The 16095-nt window shown below is 47.1% G+C and overlaps 1 protein-coding gene across 3 annotated transcripts; it reads left to right on the top strand.

Moving 5' to 3' along the window:
- The first annotated feature begins 3477 nt into the window (after positions 1-3477).
- On the top strand, positions 3478-14379 carry Neil2 (nei-like DNA glycosylase 2). Of its 3 annotated transcripts, NM_001107270.1 has the most exons (5): positions 4195-4224; positions 5837-5990; positions 8288-8631; positions 10744-10940; positions 13361-13677. In NM_001107270.1, exons 2-5 carry the CDS (start codon positions 5853-5855, stop codon positions 13672-13674), a joined length of 993 nt encoding a protein of 330 aa, NP_001100740.1. In that variant the 5' UTR covers positions 4195-4224; positions 5837-5852; the 3' UTR covers positions 13675-13677. The 3 variants fall into 3 exon arrangements, with proteins under 3 accessions (XP_063130354.1, NP_001100740.1, XP_017455183.2); XM_063274284.1 differs by having other exon boundaries at positions 3478-5990; positions 13361-14379; XM_017599694.3 differs by lacking the exon at positions 4195-4224 and having other exon boundaries at positions 5866-8631; positions 13361-14379.
- Positions 14380-16095: the final 1716 nt, after the last annotated feature.

The following is a 16095-nucleotide window of genomic DNA, read 5'->3' as shown; positions in this document are numbered from 1 at the left end:
ACTGACTGCTCTTCTAGAGGTCCTGAGTTCAAATCCCAGTCAGCACATGGTGGCTCACAACCATCTGTAATGGGATCTGATGCCCTCTTCTGGTGTCTGTTTTATTTTATACATAAAATAAATGAATCTAAAAAAAATAGCTAAAGCCATTAAACTGAGAGTTAGGTAAGTAAGAAAGACAGATTCCAAACTGTTAGCCAAAAGAAGTTCATGGTTTGGGGTTAGGACATTTTTGCATAAAACGTTTACATCACTTCCCTTTGGAAACAGATTTCAGAACTCTGAATATGCTCTTAACTAGTACCTCCCTCCAACTAAGGTAGCTCAGTATCCTGGATCAGCTGACTTGCTGCTTCCCCCAATCAATCAATCAATCGATTGATCAATCAATCAAATCAAAGTTGCTTTATCAAGAGACTATAAAAGACGCAGATGGGTCTGGAGGCAAACACTGTCTTAGCCATTATCAACAACAGCAAAGCTATATTTCCAAATGGTTGTGGTGAGGGATGGTAAAAAATGATATTATTAGAATACATCACTTTCTCAAGGGGCAAGTCTACACAAGAAATCACATTGCATTACAGTTACACCACCGGCACTGACGAAACTTTCTGTAATCCAGTTTAAGTCGATATGCAATTGGATAAACTTTGGCCCTGGCTTCTGGGCAGGCAGTAGCTTAGCTGTGCTTGTGCTTGGCTGGACAGATGTTAATGGCCACAAGTTTCTCATCACAGAATATGTACTGACTATGGAGCTGGAGGATGACTAGGAGGAAGCCCTGACCCAAAGCTTGGCATGCTGACTGTAGTTGTCAACTTTTCTTTGCCATAACAAAACACTTGAGGTAGTTAACTTAAAAGAGAAAGGTTTAGGCTGGGGATTTACCTCAATTGGCAAAGTGTTTGCCTAGAATGGACAAAGCCCTGGGCTCAATCCTCAGTACTGTACGAAACAAGTGTGGTGTGGTATATGCCTGTTACCTCAGCACTCTTGAGGCAGAGGATCACAAGTTCAAGGCCAGCCTGGGCTACACTAGACCCTGCCTCAAATAAAATAATAAGAAACCCTACTTTGAGAATCTGGTATAGTCCAGGTTTGGAAATCTGTCTGTTAGATTAGCCAATTCAAGTCTGTCTAGGGTGCCCTAGTGCTTGGTGGGCCAAATGGGGCCCGAAGAAAGCCTTATGCAGCTTAATAAGTACTGGCTAACTTCTGCCAATCACTCCATCCCTTCCTGGAGGTACAAGTCTATACTCTATGAGAATTTAATGGTTTTTACAGGGGTTCAGTTGCTAAGAATGTGGAAACTGTCTCAAAGGTCTCCAACAGCTAGCCTGGGAGAGTTGAAGATAACCTAACTATGAAAAAGGAAGCTCAGATCACAGTGGTCTCAGGGTGAAGGACCAGAAGCTCCAGTGCTGCCATCCAATGAACTTCCTCAAGATCACAGATCACCACCATTACACTAGAGCTCCAGGAAGCACTGTGCATGCAGTTCATGCATTCACCACGTGGGGGCACAGGCATTCGTTTCTCCCTTTCCAGCTCCATTAGAGCGGGTTTTCAGCCATGAAGCAGAGATCAGCGCCCAATCAAATTCTGCTACTCAAAAGCCCTGGTGTGCAACTCGTGTTTATCGAACACTAGTGCCTGCCAGATGCTGACAGTTTTAGCCAGCCCCAGGAAAACATTTGTACATCTTTGCAAACACGTTTTGCACACAAAGATTTCAAGGCACAGGCTGAAATGTACAGAAGTACCATGGAACCAAGATGTCAACTCTGTCTATTGGATTCCAGAATTCCACTTCCATAGCATAAGAACCTTACTATCTGGGGAGCCCCTGCACAGCCTGAGTTGAACAATCCCTAGCTTCTGAGTGTTTCCTAGTGATATCTAAAGCATTCCCTCAACAAACGTGACTTCCTAGATCCACTCTCCAAGCCAGAGTGTGGTCTTTATTTATACAAGCAGCATCGATCGGTGCCAGAAAGGCACGTCTCTGGTCCTGTGACAGATTTCTCACAGTCTACACTTAAGCATTTCTGAGCGACTCATATACATGTCAGGGTTTACAGAGTGTATCCTTTATGTCTACGGCACCATGACATAGACGGTCCATTTAAAGACTGGATTTAGGTATTATTTGCTCACAGCTAATGAGGCAGCCTGGGTAAAGACTTTCCACGGTGACTTGCACATGTGTGTGCTCAGTAAACTGTACTTGTGATTGTAAGTGACAGCAGCAAACTGTGAACCATTCGTTTTCTCAGCTGCGGAGTCCCTTAGGCTCAGAAGAGACCTCTTAGGTGCATAGCTCTGATTCCACCAGATAAGGCAAGGCTTATCTTTCAGATATGGCTTCTGCCCAGCACAGCCAGTCTACAATAGGGGTGTGTGAGTGTGTGTGTAAGCTGCACAGGAGCACACTCTACCCTGTAGCAGATGTGAGTCTCCAGAAACAGTTAAGTGAGAAAGCACGCTCCAGCGCTTATATATAAAGTAGGGACCCCGCCCCCTGCGAATGCCGCGCCTTTAAGCTCAACCTCTGCCTTGAGTGGGACTTTGTACTTCTCAGATGTGAGAGGCCTCTCCTTACTTCCTGTTCTTGCCCTACAGCCAGAGATGTAGGCAAGAAGGGATGTGGGGTAGAAGGCTAGCTGAACTGCTCCTTGAAGCAGGACTGTCTCCCTGGGCTGGCCAAGTCCAGAGACTGACACTGTAGCCACTTCTGAAGGCCTCCTTGGAGTTCACCAAAGGTCCCCTGACAGCCTGTAAAGTGCTGGCTCCAACCCGTCTCTGAGTCTACCTGCTATCATCTTTAATTTTCCAAGTGAAAGCTTCAATACACAATTCTTTAAAAGCGTATAGTAAAAATTCAAAAATTATCAAAATAATATAAGGCAAAAGTAAACAAATCTCACGCTTTAAAAGTGTTCCAGGCCGGGGTTGGGGATTTAGCTCAGCGGTAGAGCGCTGGTTAGGTCCCCAGCTCCGGAAAAAAGAAAAAAAAAAGTGTTCCAGGCCAAGTGTGCTAGATGTGTTTAAAATTCCATTACTAAAGAAAGTAGTTTGGAACTAGCCAGTCTTTGTCTTAAAAACACAAAACACAAAACACAACACACACACACACACACACACACACACACACACACACACACACAAAACCTTCGCAAAAGGTTTGGAGAAACTGAAATGTCTGTCTTGGCCGGAGCCACTCAAGACCATTGGATTCTGAACGCTAGCTTTTTCTCGGTACTCTTTCCCAGACCATTACTGGCAAGCCTGGGAGGGAGGTGAAGGGAGACTTGGGATGAAGCGGGGCGGGGGTAGTTCAGAGGTCTGGTGACTCCGGAGGGAAGGCGAAGATGCTCCCACAGTTGCTTCCCAGAGGAAGAGCTTGCACCACGGTGGGGGGTGGGGGTGGGGGTCACCAGGGGCGGGGACAGAGAAACAGACAGACAGAGAGAGCTGCGCCTCCAGAGGTCACCCTGGGAAGGAGACGGCTCCTACCCGCGGGAGGAGACTGAGTAGAGACGCCTCCATCATCCATCCCGAGGTGAATACCGCCTCCAGCGCCTCCAAGAAAAAATCCTGTAGCTCCCCCTCTAGGGTGCACCCCACCTCCAGCACCCCCAAGGAAAAGCATGTAGCCACTGCATCTCAGCGAACTTCTCATCTCCAGAGCTTCCAGGAGATGACCAAAGCTTCCAAGACCAGCCGGGGTAGGAGCCCTTGAGTCCCGGAAGTAGCTTCCAGTCCACTTCCGGGAGGAGTCCTTAGGATTCCAGTCATTGGGCTATCGTGCCGGCACGGTGCATCCTGCTGAACGCGTCCTCCCGGCCCTGGCGGATTGCAATCCTGCTGCGGCTGCTGGGACCGGTTCCGGGAGAGTACACCTTCCCAGGACCGTGGGCTTACGTCAGCCTCCTCCCTGCCCTTTGTAGGCCACACACGTGCACGTAGTCAACACTTGTTTTCACAGAAAAATTAAGCAGTGTCTCTCCCGGACATGCGCAGCCTGGTTCTAAATTTGTTTTTGTTGATCACGTTGCCTCCAGACTCCCGGGGCCCTCGTGACCCTCATGAGCCCTCCCCCTTCGATCACGCAGAAGAGTTAGGAAAAGCAGTGGCTTAAGACTCTCTCCCTGGCTCCTGGAGAAAAGGGACCACATTCTGCGCAGCCTGGCCACCCTCGCCCTAGCGACGAAACCCAAGGTTCTCATCTCACCCCATCCCTTTCCTGTCCATCAAACCATACCCAGACAGATGTTGTTTGTTCTTTTTGAGACAGGGCCTTTATGTAGTCGGGGCTCTGTAACCATGCTGGCCATGAACTCTCTGAGAGACCCCCTGCCTCTGCCTCCCGAGTGCTGGGATTAAAGGCTTGTTGGAGAGATTTAAGATTACGCTTCATGGTACAGGTGGCCTTTCCTAGAACTTTCTCTGACGGTAGCCAGGAAGACTTTGAACTTAGAGGTGGTTAGGGTACCAGTGCCTGGCAAATTGCCTTCCAGCCCGCAGTTTTCTCTGAAGGTCAGAGTAGGTGAACTGTTACCACATTTCCGAGAGTGTGAGTGGAAACCCAAGCGGGGATGAGTTTAGTTAAGCATCATTGAGTCTTTAGCACAGTTGGTAGAGGGATGGCCTAGCTTGCAAGATGCCTTGGGTTTGAGCATAAACCAGGGGTTGTGATGTGCTGGAACGACAGTACTCTGGAGGTGGAGACCATCCATACACAGTGGTCTATAGGCCAGCTTAGCATCTGGAATAAAGGTGAACCTATCTCAAGACAAAGAAAAATCGCATTATTGAATGTGTTATTTATGAAGCTAGGAGAATTCACAGGATGTCTGGGGCATCCCAATTCTTCACTTAAAGTATAAATTTTAAATGTCTTGGTGGCTCACACTTGGGAGACTCGGGCAGGAGGATTGTTCAGAGTTCAAGACCAGCCTGGGCTACAGAGTGAGGCTGAACAATAGCCGTCCTGGCTTTTACAAACACTACAGTAATAACTACCTGCTGTATACCTTTGTTAATTTTCACCTCAGTTTATGAGCCGGGTGCTGGTGAGTGGCAGGTAAGGTTAGGCAGAGCTTTGAGTGGGGGGTGGGGGAAATGACTCCTGTTCAATAAAGTCTGGGTGTAGGCTACCCAGGCTATCTCATCCTGATGGCTCTCGGTGACTTTGGATGGTTGGGGACAGGAAGGGGAGGGGTGGTGTGTAGACCTGCCTTGCCTTTACTGTGGCTTTTCAGTGACCAGGCATATTATCTGGAGTTAAGCTGGTTGGCGGCTGCCCTGACTGGCTGGTGTCTGCTTGTCATGCTTGTCAGCCAGCACATAACTTGTGCAAATCTCTTTCACCTGAAGTGGTCCCGAGAGAGCCAGATCCAAGTATGGATCAGTCAGAAGAGGGTTGGAATGACAGTTTGAGGACAGCTAGGACTACATAGTTCCAGCTCACGTAGAGCTACATAGCAAGACTCTGTTTTAAGAACCAACCAAACAAGGAGTGGCTGACCAGTGAGGTGGCAGCATCATCAAAGTAGACAGTACACTACATGACACTTAGCACACTATAGTGATTAGTATTGGCTGTGTGTATAAGACTAAGGGCCCAGGAAGAGAAACCATTGCTGAGAAGTTGGCCCTAACCCTGTTCCAGCTCAGACTTCTCTGGTTCTCCCACCTCAGTTCAGCTGTCCTTTTGGCATCTATTACTCTTAAAGTGAGTGGCCCAAACTCGCTCCTTGGGGTGCCACACCGGTGATTAGACATGCCGGGCTAAGAGAGGGCCAGGCTAAGTCAGAGGTCTCCTTTGCAGCTCTCTGTCGGTAGAGATGCCAGAAGGGCCGTCTGTGAGGAAGTTTCACCATCTCGTCTCCCCCTTTGTGGGCCAGAAGGTGGTCAAGACAGGCGGCAGCAGTAAGAAGCTACACCCTGCCACCTTTCAGTCTTTGTGGCTCCAGGATGCTCAGGTGAGTTTTGCTTCCCTGGATCTCACACAGGTGTGCTGGTTCACCCCACCTCCCCTGGAAAATAAAGACCCTGCTGTGAGTTGCATCAGATCAGCTCCTGTCTGTTTTTTTTGGAGGACCACTAACATTTTCCTGGTACTACTGCATGAAGGAGGTGTGGGGTGAGTTTTGTACAGTGACATGTGGTCTCTGCTGCTGCTGCTTAGCTGTGTGATCTGAAGCAAGTTCTCATTTTCTTAGCTCTAATATCGTCAACTGTAGATGGGTGTAGTAAAATACTCTGTGGTGGTTCGATTGAGAGCCCAAAGGCTCATATATTTGAGTGCTTGGTCATCTGAGAGAGTAGAACTGTTGGGAAGGATTAGGCAGTGCACGCAACCTTGTTGGGGAAGATGTGGTCCGATTGAGCCACTGAGAGTGGGTTTTGAGGTTTTAAAAGCTCAGGCCAGGCTGAGTTTCCCCACCCTCCAGCCCCTCTGTCTGCTGCCTATGAATCAGGATGTAAAGCTGTCTGTAAAAGTAACATATTTGCCTGAAGTAATTGTTGTCTCGAGGCTTACTGCCTCAGTCCTAGCCCTGGAAGCTTCTACCCTGCATACAATCTTATCTAGGCCTAGAATGTTTTCAGCCTCTGAGACTTGCTGCCGAATAAGCTCACCCTTCCTAGTTCTTTCTGATCTCTGGCTGGCTGATTCAACTCAACTGTTCTGGCTTAAACTCCTCTCCAAGCTGACTGATTTAATCTAGCTTCTCTCGGCTTCATACTAACTTTGGCAATCTATCCACGTCTTCTGGGCTTCTGGCTCCTTCTCACTCTATGGTTCTTTCTGTCTTTGTCTATGTCTAGCTTGTTCTCTCTCTGCATCCTGTCTCCATCCAGTTGTCCTAGTAAAAGAGCCCCCTTTACTTTTCTTCTCTCTCTCTCTGCTCTCTTTTTTTTTTTTTAAGATTTTTATTTTATGTATGTGAGTACACTGTAACTGTCTTCAGACACACCAGAAGAGAGCATCAGATCTCATTACAGATGGTCATGAGCCACCATGTGGTTGCTGGCATGTGGTTGCTGGGAATTGAACTCAGGACCTCTGGAAGAGCAGTCAGTGCTCTTAACCACTGAGCCATCTCTCCAGCCCCCTCTCTGTGCTCTCTTAAATAGCTTCCCTTTCCTCTCCTTTCTTGTGAGAGTTGAGGATATCCTATCATGTCAGTTCTTTCTCTGATTCATCAATTGAGTCTGTCACTCAATTAGATGTCACTTCCAAATGTGTGCTTCCTTCTACAAACTAACTTTACTTTTGCTTGGAATTAAAGATGTACTAAGGGTGTGTCTGTACTCCATCCAGAGGGCTTCAAGGTGTGTGCTAAGGGTTGAGCCACACCACAACTAGAAATATTTTCAGTAAATAAAACCATCTCAGGGCCACAGTGTGATCAAATATCCTGCAACAGCTATCCGAGGCTGTCCTAGCACCATGCCTGTTTGCTTCTTGCCATGATGATAATGGACTAAACCTCTGAAACTGTAAGCAAGTTCCCAGTTAAATACTTTTTTTCTAAGAGTTGCCTTGGTCCTTCACAGCGACAGAGCAAGGACTAAGGCACACTTACTTGATAAGACTCTTGTAGGAATAGACTTTACACCTGACACTAAATATGTTATACCTGATAATCGCTAGTTCTCTACTTTCACTGTACACGTGCACACATGCACACATACCCTCATTGGCTACAGAACCATTCTTTGAGTGGAAGATGGCTTATAACCTGTCACCTATACTTTTGGGGAACTGAGCCCTGAATTGTCTAAGTTTAGGAGTCTAAGTTTTTCAAACCTCAGACCGGTGGCTTCTTAGGAAAGAGTGTCCTGCATGGTTTGAGTCCCACAGTTTTGATGTTCCAGCACTTATTTTGATAGCTGTCACAGAGCTGGCACTTAGACGTCACTGGATAGATTTGGGAACAGCTGAATGCGTGGGCCTAGAGAAACGTGTCATGAAGTAACTAAAAGGATGACCCTTTGTATAATCTTTGAGTGGGCTCCTGAAGTCTGTGGGAGCATCTGGGTTGTTCTGGGTGGCCTTGCTGTCTGGCACAGACCTCTCTCATCCCTAATCCAACTCCTGCAGCTGCTTTCTGGCATTTGCAAAGCCATGTACCTGCTGCTCACACCGCTGGGACAAAAGGGAAAAGGACACAGAAGGGAGAGAAGGAACCAGACTGTTTGTGAAGCTGTGACCCATGTGAGGGTCTCTAAGGGTCAATACATGTTCTGTTTGGTTGTTTTTTTTTTTTTCCAGGTGCATGGGAAAAAATTATTCCTCCAGTTTGATCCAGATGAGGAGATGGAGCCCCTCAGCCGCAGCCCACAGCCTGTACAAGGAATGTGGCAGAAAGAAGCTGGGAACCCAGAGCCAGCCTTGGGTCCCAGTGCTCAGGAAACTTCTGTAGGCCCCTGTGGGTCTGGAGAGCCTGGTCCCAGTACATCTGATGGCCCTTACGATCTCAGGGGAAAGAAGCCTTTAGCAGAGGCCCAGAGGTGGCTGGAGGTCAGGTTCGGTTTGTTTGGCAGTATCTGGGTGAATGACTTCTCCAGAGCAAAGAAAGCTAACAAAAGAGGTGACTGGATAGACCCAGTGCCCAGGTAATGGTGTGACATGTGCAGGGGTCCTAGTGGGGTCTGCCATATTTATGTGTTCCCCTCTGTGACAAGGCATGGCTGAGGGGACACACTTGGGGATGCCCAGGTCTTGTTAGGGAAATAGGGTGTACATTCACCCATAAGAACTGAACTGTGGTCTGGACCCAGATGGTTGTACCTGCTTAGGTCCCAGAGTGGGGACCAGAATGGGGTTTCCAGCCAGTGTGCTACTTGAGGATGAACTGCCTCAGAAGAAAAGCGTATGTCTAGACTCTCGTGCTCTGAAGGTAGGGTTATAGTTTTCCCAGTTATTTAATTTGTGAACATTGAGGAAAAAAATGTTGAAAAAGCTCTGCAGATGTGTAGTATTGCTCCCCAATTGCCCCTGGAAGAAAACAATTTTCTTTTTCAAATTTGAATCAAGCTTTAGTTAAATACTAACCCACGTAGACTCTGGTCAGGGTCACTCTGGTGTCCCAGGGAGTCACCGGGAATGAACATTCTCATGGCTGGCTTTGCCCAGGGGCTGGCATTGGGCTGTTTGCATACATCCAGCTATGAACATGTTCTATGCTGTTACCACCCCACAAGTGTGTGCACCTCAGTGTGTACGGGGAGCTCGGAGGACAACTTTCGGGAGTTGGTTCTAACTGTGGATTGTGGAGGTCAAACTCAGGTTAAGGTTTCATGGCAAGCTTACAATGTCTGAACAGCCTCATGCTGCAATGTTTTAAGCTTCGGGATATTAAGTTTGATAATATGTGTTGTCGGGATTGTTTCCAGGCCAGTGTTCATCCCTTGAATGTGTTTGTAAAACATCTTGGCACTTGGAGTTTTTAAGTTTTGTGTAGTTACTGGTCACTTCTGACTTTCTCATGTTGCAAAGGATTCCCCCTTCTACTAAGCCACACAGTATTTACAAGTTTGATGGTTCTTTTGTGGTACTGTGCAAGACCTCTGAGCCTCACCTCCAATCCTTGAAGGAGAAGTTTTTATTCCATTTATGTATCTGTGTATTTACTTATTTGTTTAGTGTGTGTGTGTGTGTGTGTGTGTGTGTGTGTGTGTGTGTGTATGTTCACAAAGCCTCAAATGCATTCATGCATAAGCAGAAGCACGTGTTGAGGTTAGAGAACAACTTTCAGCAGTTGGTTCTATGGGTCCTGAAGATCAAACTCAAGTCGTGAGGTTTGGTGGAAAGTACCCGTACTCTTTAAGCCATCTTGTCAGCTGTGACAGTTACAAACAAGGAGAAAAGAAAACAAGAAACATTGATACATTATTCCTGACAAGCCTAAGCTAGTCTCAAATTCATAATCCTCCTGTCTCAGCCTCTCTGCAGGCTGGGATTACGGGCATGTGCCCACCTCTTAGCTCCCCAAAGTTGTCTCTGCCCTTCCCAAGAACACTAACTAGGTCAGACATGGACTCAGGGTCTCCGGCCTCCAGTGCAGAGGCAGCGCTGGTTGGATTAGCTGTCTCTACACAGAAGCCCATTATTTCCTTACCAACGTGTGGGAAATGTCCATTCTTCGCTTAGCATCTAAGAGGCTTGGGGGCACACATGTGTAGGAGTTGGCTAATCTGACCTGAAACTGGAAGTAATGTCCTCTTCGCCATCATTTCTTCATCTTCTCCCCAGTGCTGGTTCCACTGACCTCCTGCATTCAGACTTTCAGCTTTCCTTTGTCACCATGGATCGCTGCAATGTAATTAGAAAGCAATGTATATTCATATTTTACTAAATATCTTTTGGCCCTGAGGTGTTTATGATTCTGTCCATGGGACCTTAACTTCTCAGTTTGATCCAGATTAGTATAGAAGCTTAATGTGCAGCTGACCTGATGGCATATGGGAATAGTAACTGTGTGTAAATGTGACCCATATAGTGGTCATTGTATACACATGTGACATGGTTATATAGCAGAAACTATATGGTGATGTACATTGACAGTTGCATGTGTGAGCTGGTTATGTTGTGGTAATTATATATACTTATGAACTGACTCTAAGGGGACCGTTTATGAATGTATGAGTTGAGCACACAGTGGTGGTTGTAATATAATCTCATTCTGTGTGAGAACACTGTATATATGATCTCTTCTGTCTTCTCAGGCTGGTACTCCATTTTAGTGGTGGTGGCTTCCTGGCATTTTATAATTGCCAGATGTCATGGAGCCCTCCCCCAGTGATTGAGCCCACCTGTGACATCTTGTCTGAAAAGTTCCATCGAGGACAAGCCTTGGAAGCTCTAAGCCAGGCTCAGCCTGTGTGCTACACACTATTAGACCAGAGATACTTCTCAGGATTAGGTATGACCTGTGTGGTTGGGAGGAGCCCCAAAGAGTTGATTAATGGAAAAGTCACTCATCTGTAGGGCAATCGAGACTTAAGGACTACTATCCCAGTTGTGTCAACACTATTGGTTTTAAGGTTGGCTTATCCCTTGATTTTAGACTCAGGTCAGTTTAGGAAGATCCTTGCTTCTTTCTCTGGCATAACACTCACATCACAATAGTGTTTACCACTCTAGAGGCAGTGGGACCTGGGAAAATGGACTCGATGAGGAAGACAAAAGTCTCAATGTTGTAGCCAACATTCAAAGCATCAATTTATACTCTGAGGGTTAAGAGCGTGGTCACCTGAGTAAGGCTCTCATGAGTTCAATCTGTATTTAATCATAAAGATAAACTACATGTAGCAAAAACATGTTTTTCCATAAAGATATTGTATTAATCAGGGTTCTCCAGAGTCACAGAACTTATAGAATATCTCTATATATTAAGGGAATTTATTGTGATGACTTACACTCTGAAGTCCAACTAACCCAACAATGGGCAGCTATGAATGGGAAGTCTAAGAATCTAATAGTTGATCAGTCTCATGAGGCTGAGTGTTCCCGCTGGTCTCCTGTAGAAGCGGGAGTCCTGGAGAAGTAGGTTACAACAGATGTGCTGGCAAGTAAGTGCAGGCAGGTGAAAAGGGGTGACTCTTCCTCCTTCCAATGTCCTTGTGTAGGCCTCCAGCAGAAGGTATGGCCCAGATTAAAGGGTGTATGGTTGCCTGGATCTGGAACTTGCTTTGTCCCAGACTGATCTTGAACTCAGAGATCTGTATTCCTCAGTTTCCTTGGATTAAACTTTGCTCCATTGCCCGGGCCTAAGCTTTACATGGCCACTGTGCCTTAAGATCTCCAAGTCAAGGTCCAGGTCAGAAACCTGTGTCTTCCAGCCTCGTGATCTGGATCACAGATATGGCCTCCATCTCTGGATTGTAGTAATTCCAGATGACCTCAAATTGACAACCAGGAATAGCCATCAAAGATGTCTAAACAAATAACAGCCAGTTGTAATGAACGGTGACGTAAACTCACCCCCCTCTGATGCACCTGGGAAGAACATGAAAATATATTCCAAGAATAATTCCATGTTTTGAAGAAAGCAAGGTCACACGACTCTTGTCTTTTTTCTTAGAGTTTTCTCACAAGCACTCAGAATTCTCCTTGAATGATTCCATTCTTTTTTTTTTCTTTTTCTTTTTTTCGGAGCTGGGGACCGAACCCAGGGCCTTGCGCTTCCTAGGCAAGCGCTCTACCACTGAGCTAAATCCCCAACCCCGAATGATTCCATTCTTGGACCATGTTCTGACATGATAGGACTGTCATTTGTGAGCCTTCTGATGCGATATTAGTGTGACCTCCTAACAGAGGGATCATATTGTGTACCTGACATCCTCTAAAGCCTGGTGACCTACAGGGCATATAGAAGGTTCCTGGTTAGTCATTCATTCTGGGAATGGTTGCCCTGCAGGCCATTAGAAGAGAGGGAGGAGCATGCCCACTGCTCTTGGTCAGTGGAGCGTCTGATGTCAAAGCAGGGTCAGATATCAGGTTAGCTCTAGGCAATTAGAAGTCAAGAGAAAGAAATAGGTCTCTGGAGAACTGAGTAGTGAAACTGAGCATTTCCAGCTGAAACAAGGCATGCTGAAGTTCTTAGTACTGGGAGGGCAGTTTTCTGCCTACAGGAGAGCAGTGAGGGCCACCACAAGTGTCTGTTAAAGTGGTTGCTACTGACAGAGCTTTGTCCATATACAAAGTATGACTTTGCCTGCCATGAATAGAGTTTATTCCTGAGAAGATGGGAAAGTGTTGTGCTCTCATGAGAGAACCAGTGGAGTCTGTTTCTATGCCAGAAGGATGAACAAGGTTTCCAGTAGTAGTTTTTGGATGTGTACAGAGAGCTGACCACTCAATGATACTGGTGAGAACCAGCTCAACTCATATGGCTCCAGGGACTCAGGCACAGTCCTGTCCTTACACTATCCCTGGGATAATCCCTTTTTAGCTTTCCCTTTTATTCAGATGAGGAAACTAAAGTAAAGGGCACCTGGCTGGTAAGCCATGAAGCTGAGATGAGTTCAGGTAGGACTTGTCTGTAACTGCAAGTGAGATTGTGAAATTCTTGGGGGGAAAAGGCAACTGTTTTGTCTTTTGCCCCTATGTGCCATCTAAATTACTCTCCTCTCCTTAGCAAGGTCTTTGCTCAGTAACCCAGCAAGATGGACTCCTCTTATCATTGCTTAAGACAGATTGTGAGCCAGTGTAGTGGCACATATCCCTAACTCAACACTTAGAAGACAAGGCATGGGGATCAGGAGGTTAGCCTAGGCTACATAGCAAGTCTGAGGCTCTGTAGACGGTATTTCCTACCCTCATGTCTCTCTTTGTTTTCAGGGAACATTATAAAGAATGAAGCCTTGTACAGAGCAAGGATCCATCCCCTGTCTCTTGGTTCATTCCTGAGTCCTTCCTCTCTGGAGGCCCTTGTGGATCATGTGGTGGAGTTCAGCACAGATTGGCTTCGGGACAAATTCCAAGGCAAGGAACGGCACACACAGATCTACCAGAAGGAACAATGTCCTTCTGGTCACCAAGTTATGAAGGAGACATTTGGGCCCCCAGATGGGCTCCAGAGGCTCACCTGGTGGTGCCCTCAATGCCAGCCCCAGCTGTCATCTGAGGGGCCACAGAATCTACTGTCCTCCTAAAACATGTGGCCTTTGCCATAGGACTTGTAGGCTTGGAGATCCAGATACTGTGCGTCCTAAGAGAAGGGTGTAGGCAGGGATAGTATTACAGGTCAGGGTACGGTCAGGAGGGTCAGTATTGTTGACATTCATCTCATTGGATTATGCCTCAGCCGCAGCTTTCACAGAGGCAGATGTTTTTCTTTTCTAGTTACTTCTGTGTAATCCCACCATGCTGTCAAAATCCTGACAGTGGGCTGGAGAAACTGCCCAGAGTAGCAGTGAGTCTGAACAGAGAAGGACTGGGGCTATGCAGCTTCTGGGAGGGGACAGCTGGAGGATACTATATTCCCAGGCTGTATTGCTAATGGTGTGCTGTACTGTGTTTTGAGAACTGGTTGATTTTGAGTCCCTGGATTTTCTTTCTTCTTTGCCATGGAGGGGTCAGGGATGAGAGCAAAGCTTCAGGAAGGTCCTGCTGGTCAGTCTACCTGGTGCTCTCCCAGTGGCTGGGGACTCTAGGGTGGACAGGGAGGTATGCCCAGGGACTGAGAAAAGCTAGCGGCTGGTTTACCCTTCAAGTTGGGCATTTGTTGACTGTTGACGTTTGAACAATTCGTGTGTCTGGGGTTGTAAAGAAACAACCTTTCAAGTTGATAGGGACCGCTCTATGGAACTGGAGCAGTAGTTGAACATTAAACGATGTGATATTTCCTCTTGTCTTCATTAGGCGGAAGTGGTGTTTCGTTTGTTTGTTTTTTCTGTTTCGGAATACTGAGTGAAACATGGGGCTTCACTTGTGCTAGGCAAGGACTATGCCACTGAGCAATGTCCAGCACTCACCCTTGGTAAAGGTGGCTTTGCGGGATTGGCTGGATGAATCCACTTAGGAGCAGGACAGGAGGGGAAACCTGCCCTTCTGCCTGCCCTCCCCTGACAGATGGTGTGATCTTTGAGAGACACTGAAAACAGTGGCTGATTGATGGTTTCCCCCTTACTTTCCTTGCTCTGATTTTCAGCTCTTGACAGTTGTCAGTAGTGATCGTTGGACATTCAAGGTGAACTAAGTAGCAGTGAGTGTTCACCTCTCATCAAGGGGTCATCCCACGAAGTCACCTGCACTGAGGGATCACCCTTCTTAACCATTTTTTAAAATGTGGATGCATGTTTTGTCTGCATGTATGTCTGTGTACCATGTGTACATCTTGGGTCCTTAGAAGAGTACCATGTACTCTTAGTAAGCCATTTCCTTAGTCCCGAGCACCTGCTCTTACTGTCCTTCCCTGAAGTCTGGGAAGGTTATGGAACTTAAGACCACATAGTTAAGCTGACTATGGTGGCACACATCCCAGCTACCCAGAGGCTAGGGCCATAGGATCTGGTATTTTAGGCCAACCTAAACAATGCCTCAAACGGGAAACCATGAACAAGGTTTAATGCCACTGTCATAGCAAAAAAAAAAAAAAAAAAAAAAAAAAAAAAAAAAAACAAACCAACCCCTCAGCCCCCAAAACTTCAGCTCTCTCGTCTGTGCCAGAGGTGTCCTCGGTGTGCCCAGATGACTGAATGGGAGATAGTCATGGGGTGGTAGCAGAGGCCTCAAACATGGCACTCTGGGGGACTTGTCGCACTGATGATGAGCAGGTGACAGTTCCCTGCAGAACTGACAGGTGGTGATACGGGATGCGATGCCGGTTGTGTGGTGCCACCCGGTGCTTCTCCAGAGCTCAGCCCCACCCCATGTGTGGAGCATTTCACCAACTTCATGATGGTATATCCCAGCAGTGTAAGTTCATGACTGCACGCCATCAAGCATGCCTTTGAGATCACCCACCTGCTCACTGCTGAGAACTCTGCAGGGTTTCACTGTCATTAACAGTGGCCTCTCAGGGGACCGAGCTTGCACTGGGTGAGTCCCACAGGAACATGGTAGGCTGTGGTGGGGTTCCAGTGTACCCAGTGAGTCAAGCCCTCTGGCTGCAGCTGCATATGGGTACCTATGAAGCTGCCTTCTAGACTATTAAGACCACAGGCAGATACACTGCTAAGTGCTAAGCTCTTGGATGAGCTGAAGTGTGTGATGTGTTTCTGTTCCGAGGGAAGAGTATCCTGGGACTTGAAAGCCCAGGAACTAGAGGAGAAAGGCAGTCCAATGGAAGGGCATCTTGAGGCACAGGAGCCCAGAAACCACACAGCCCTGAGAGGAAGCCCTTGAGAGGAAGCTTCCTGAGGAAACGCATTGCAGCTCCCAGGGGAGGGTATCAGCCTGGCTCTACATCTTCGCTTTCCCTTCTCTTCTTTCTTGGTTTCTTTCAATAGGGCACACCAAGCAGCAAATCTCTTAAAAGAGAGTCATTGGAGGGTCCAGGGAGAGAAGAGACATCCAGGGATGGCTGCCCTCTGCTCCCAGGAGCAGACAGCAGGCAATTGGACAAAGGGCAG

The sequence above is a fragment of the Rattus norvegicus genome, chromosome 15 (assembly GCF_036323735.1).
Source record: "Rattus norvegicus strain BN/NHsdMcwi chromosome 15, GRCr8, whole genome shotgun sequence".
NCBI lineage: Eukaryota > Metazoa > Chordata > Mammalia > Rodentia > Muridae > Rattus > Rattus norvegicus.
The sequence above is the reverse complement of the archived record's forward strand: the minus strand, read 5'-3'. Positions and strand labels throughout refer to the sequence as shown.

Excerpts from the sequence above, each read along its gene's own strand:
- Neil2 (XM_017599694.3), top strand. The coding sequence starts at position 7,958 with ATGCGTGGGCCTAGAGAAACGTGTCATGAAGTAACTAAAAGGATGACC. Across the intron at positions 8,632-10,743 it reads TGGATAGACCCAGTGCCCAG|GCTGGTACTCCATTTTAGTG; the intron begins GTAATGGTGTGA and ends CTGTCTTCTCAG. Across the intron at positions 10,941-13,360 it reads GAGATACTTCTCAGGATTAG|GGAACATTATAAAGAATGAA; the intron begins GTATGACCTGTG and ends CTTTGTTTTCAG.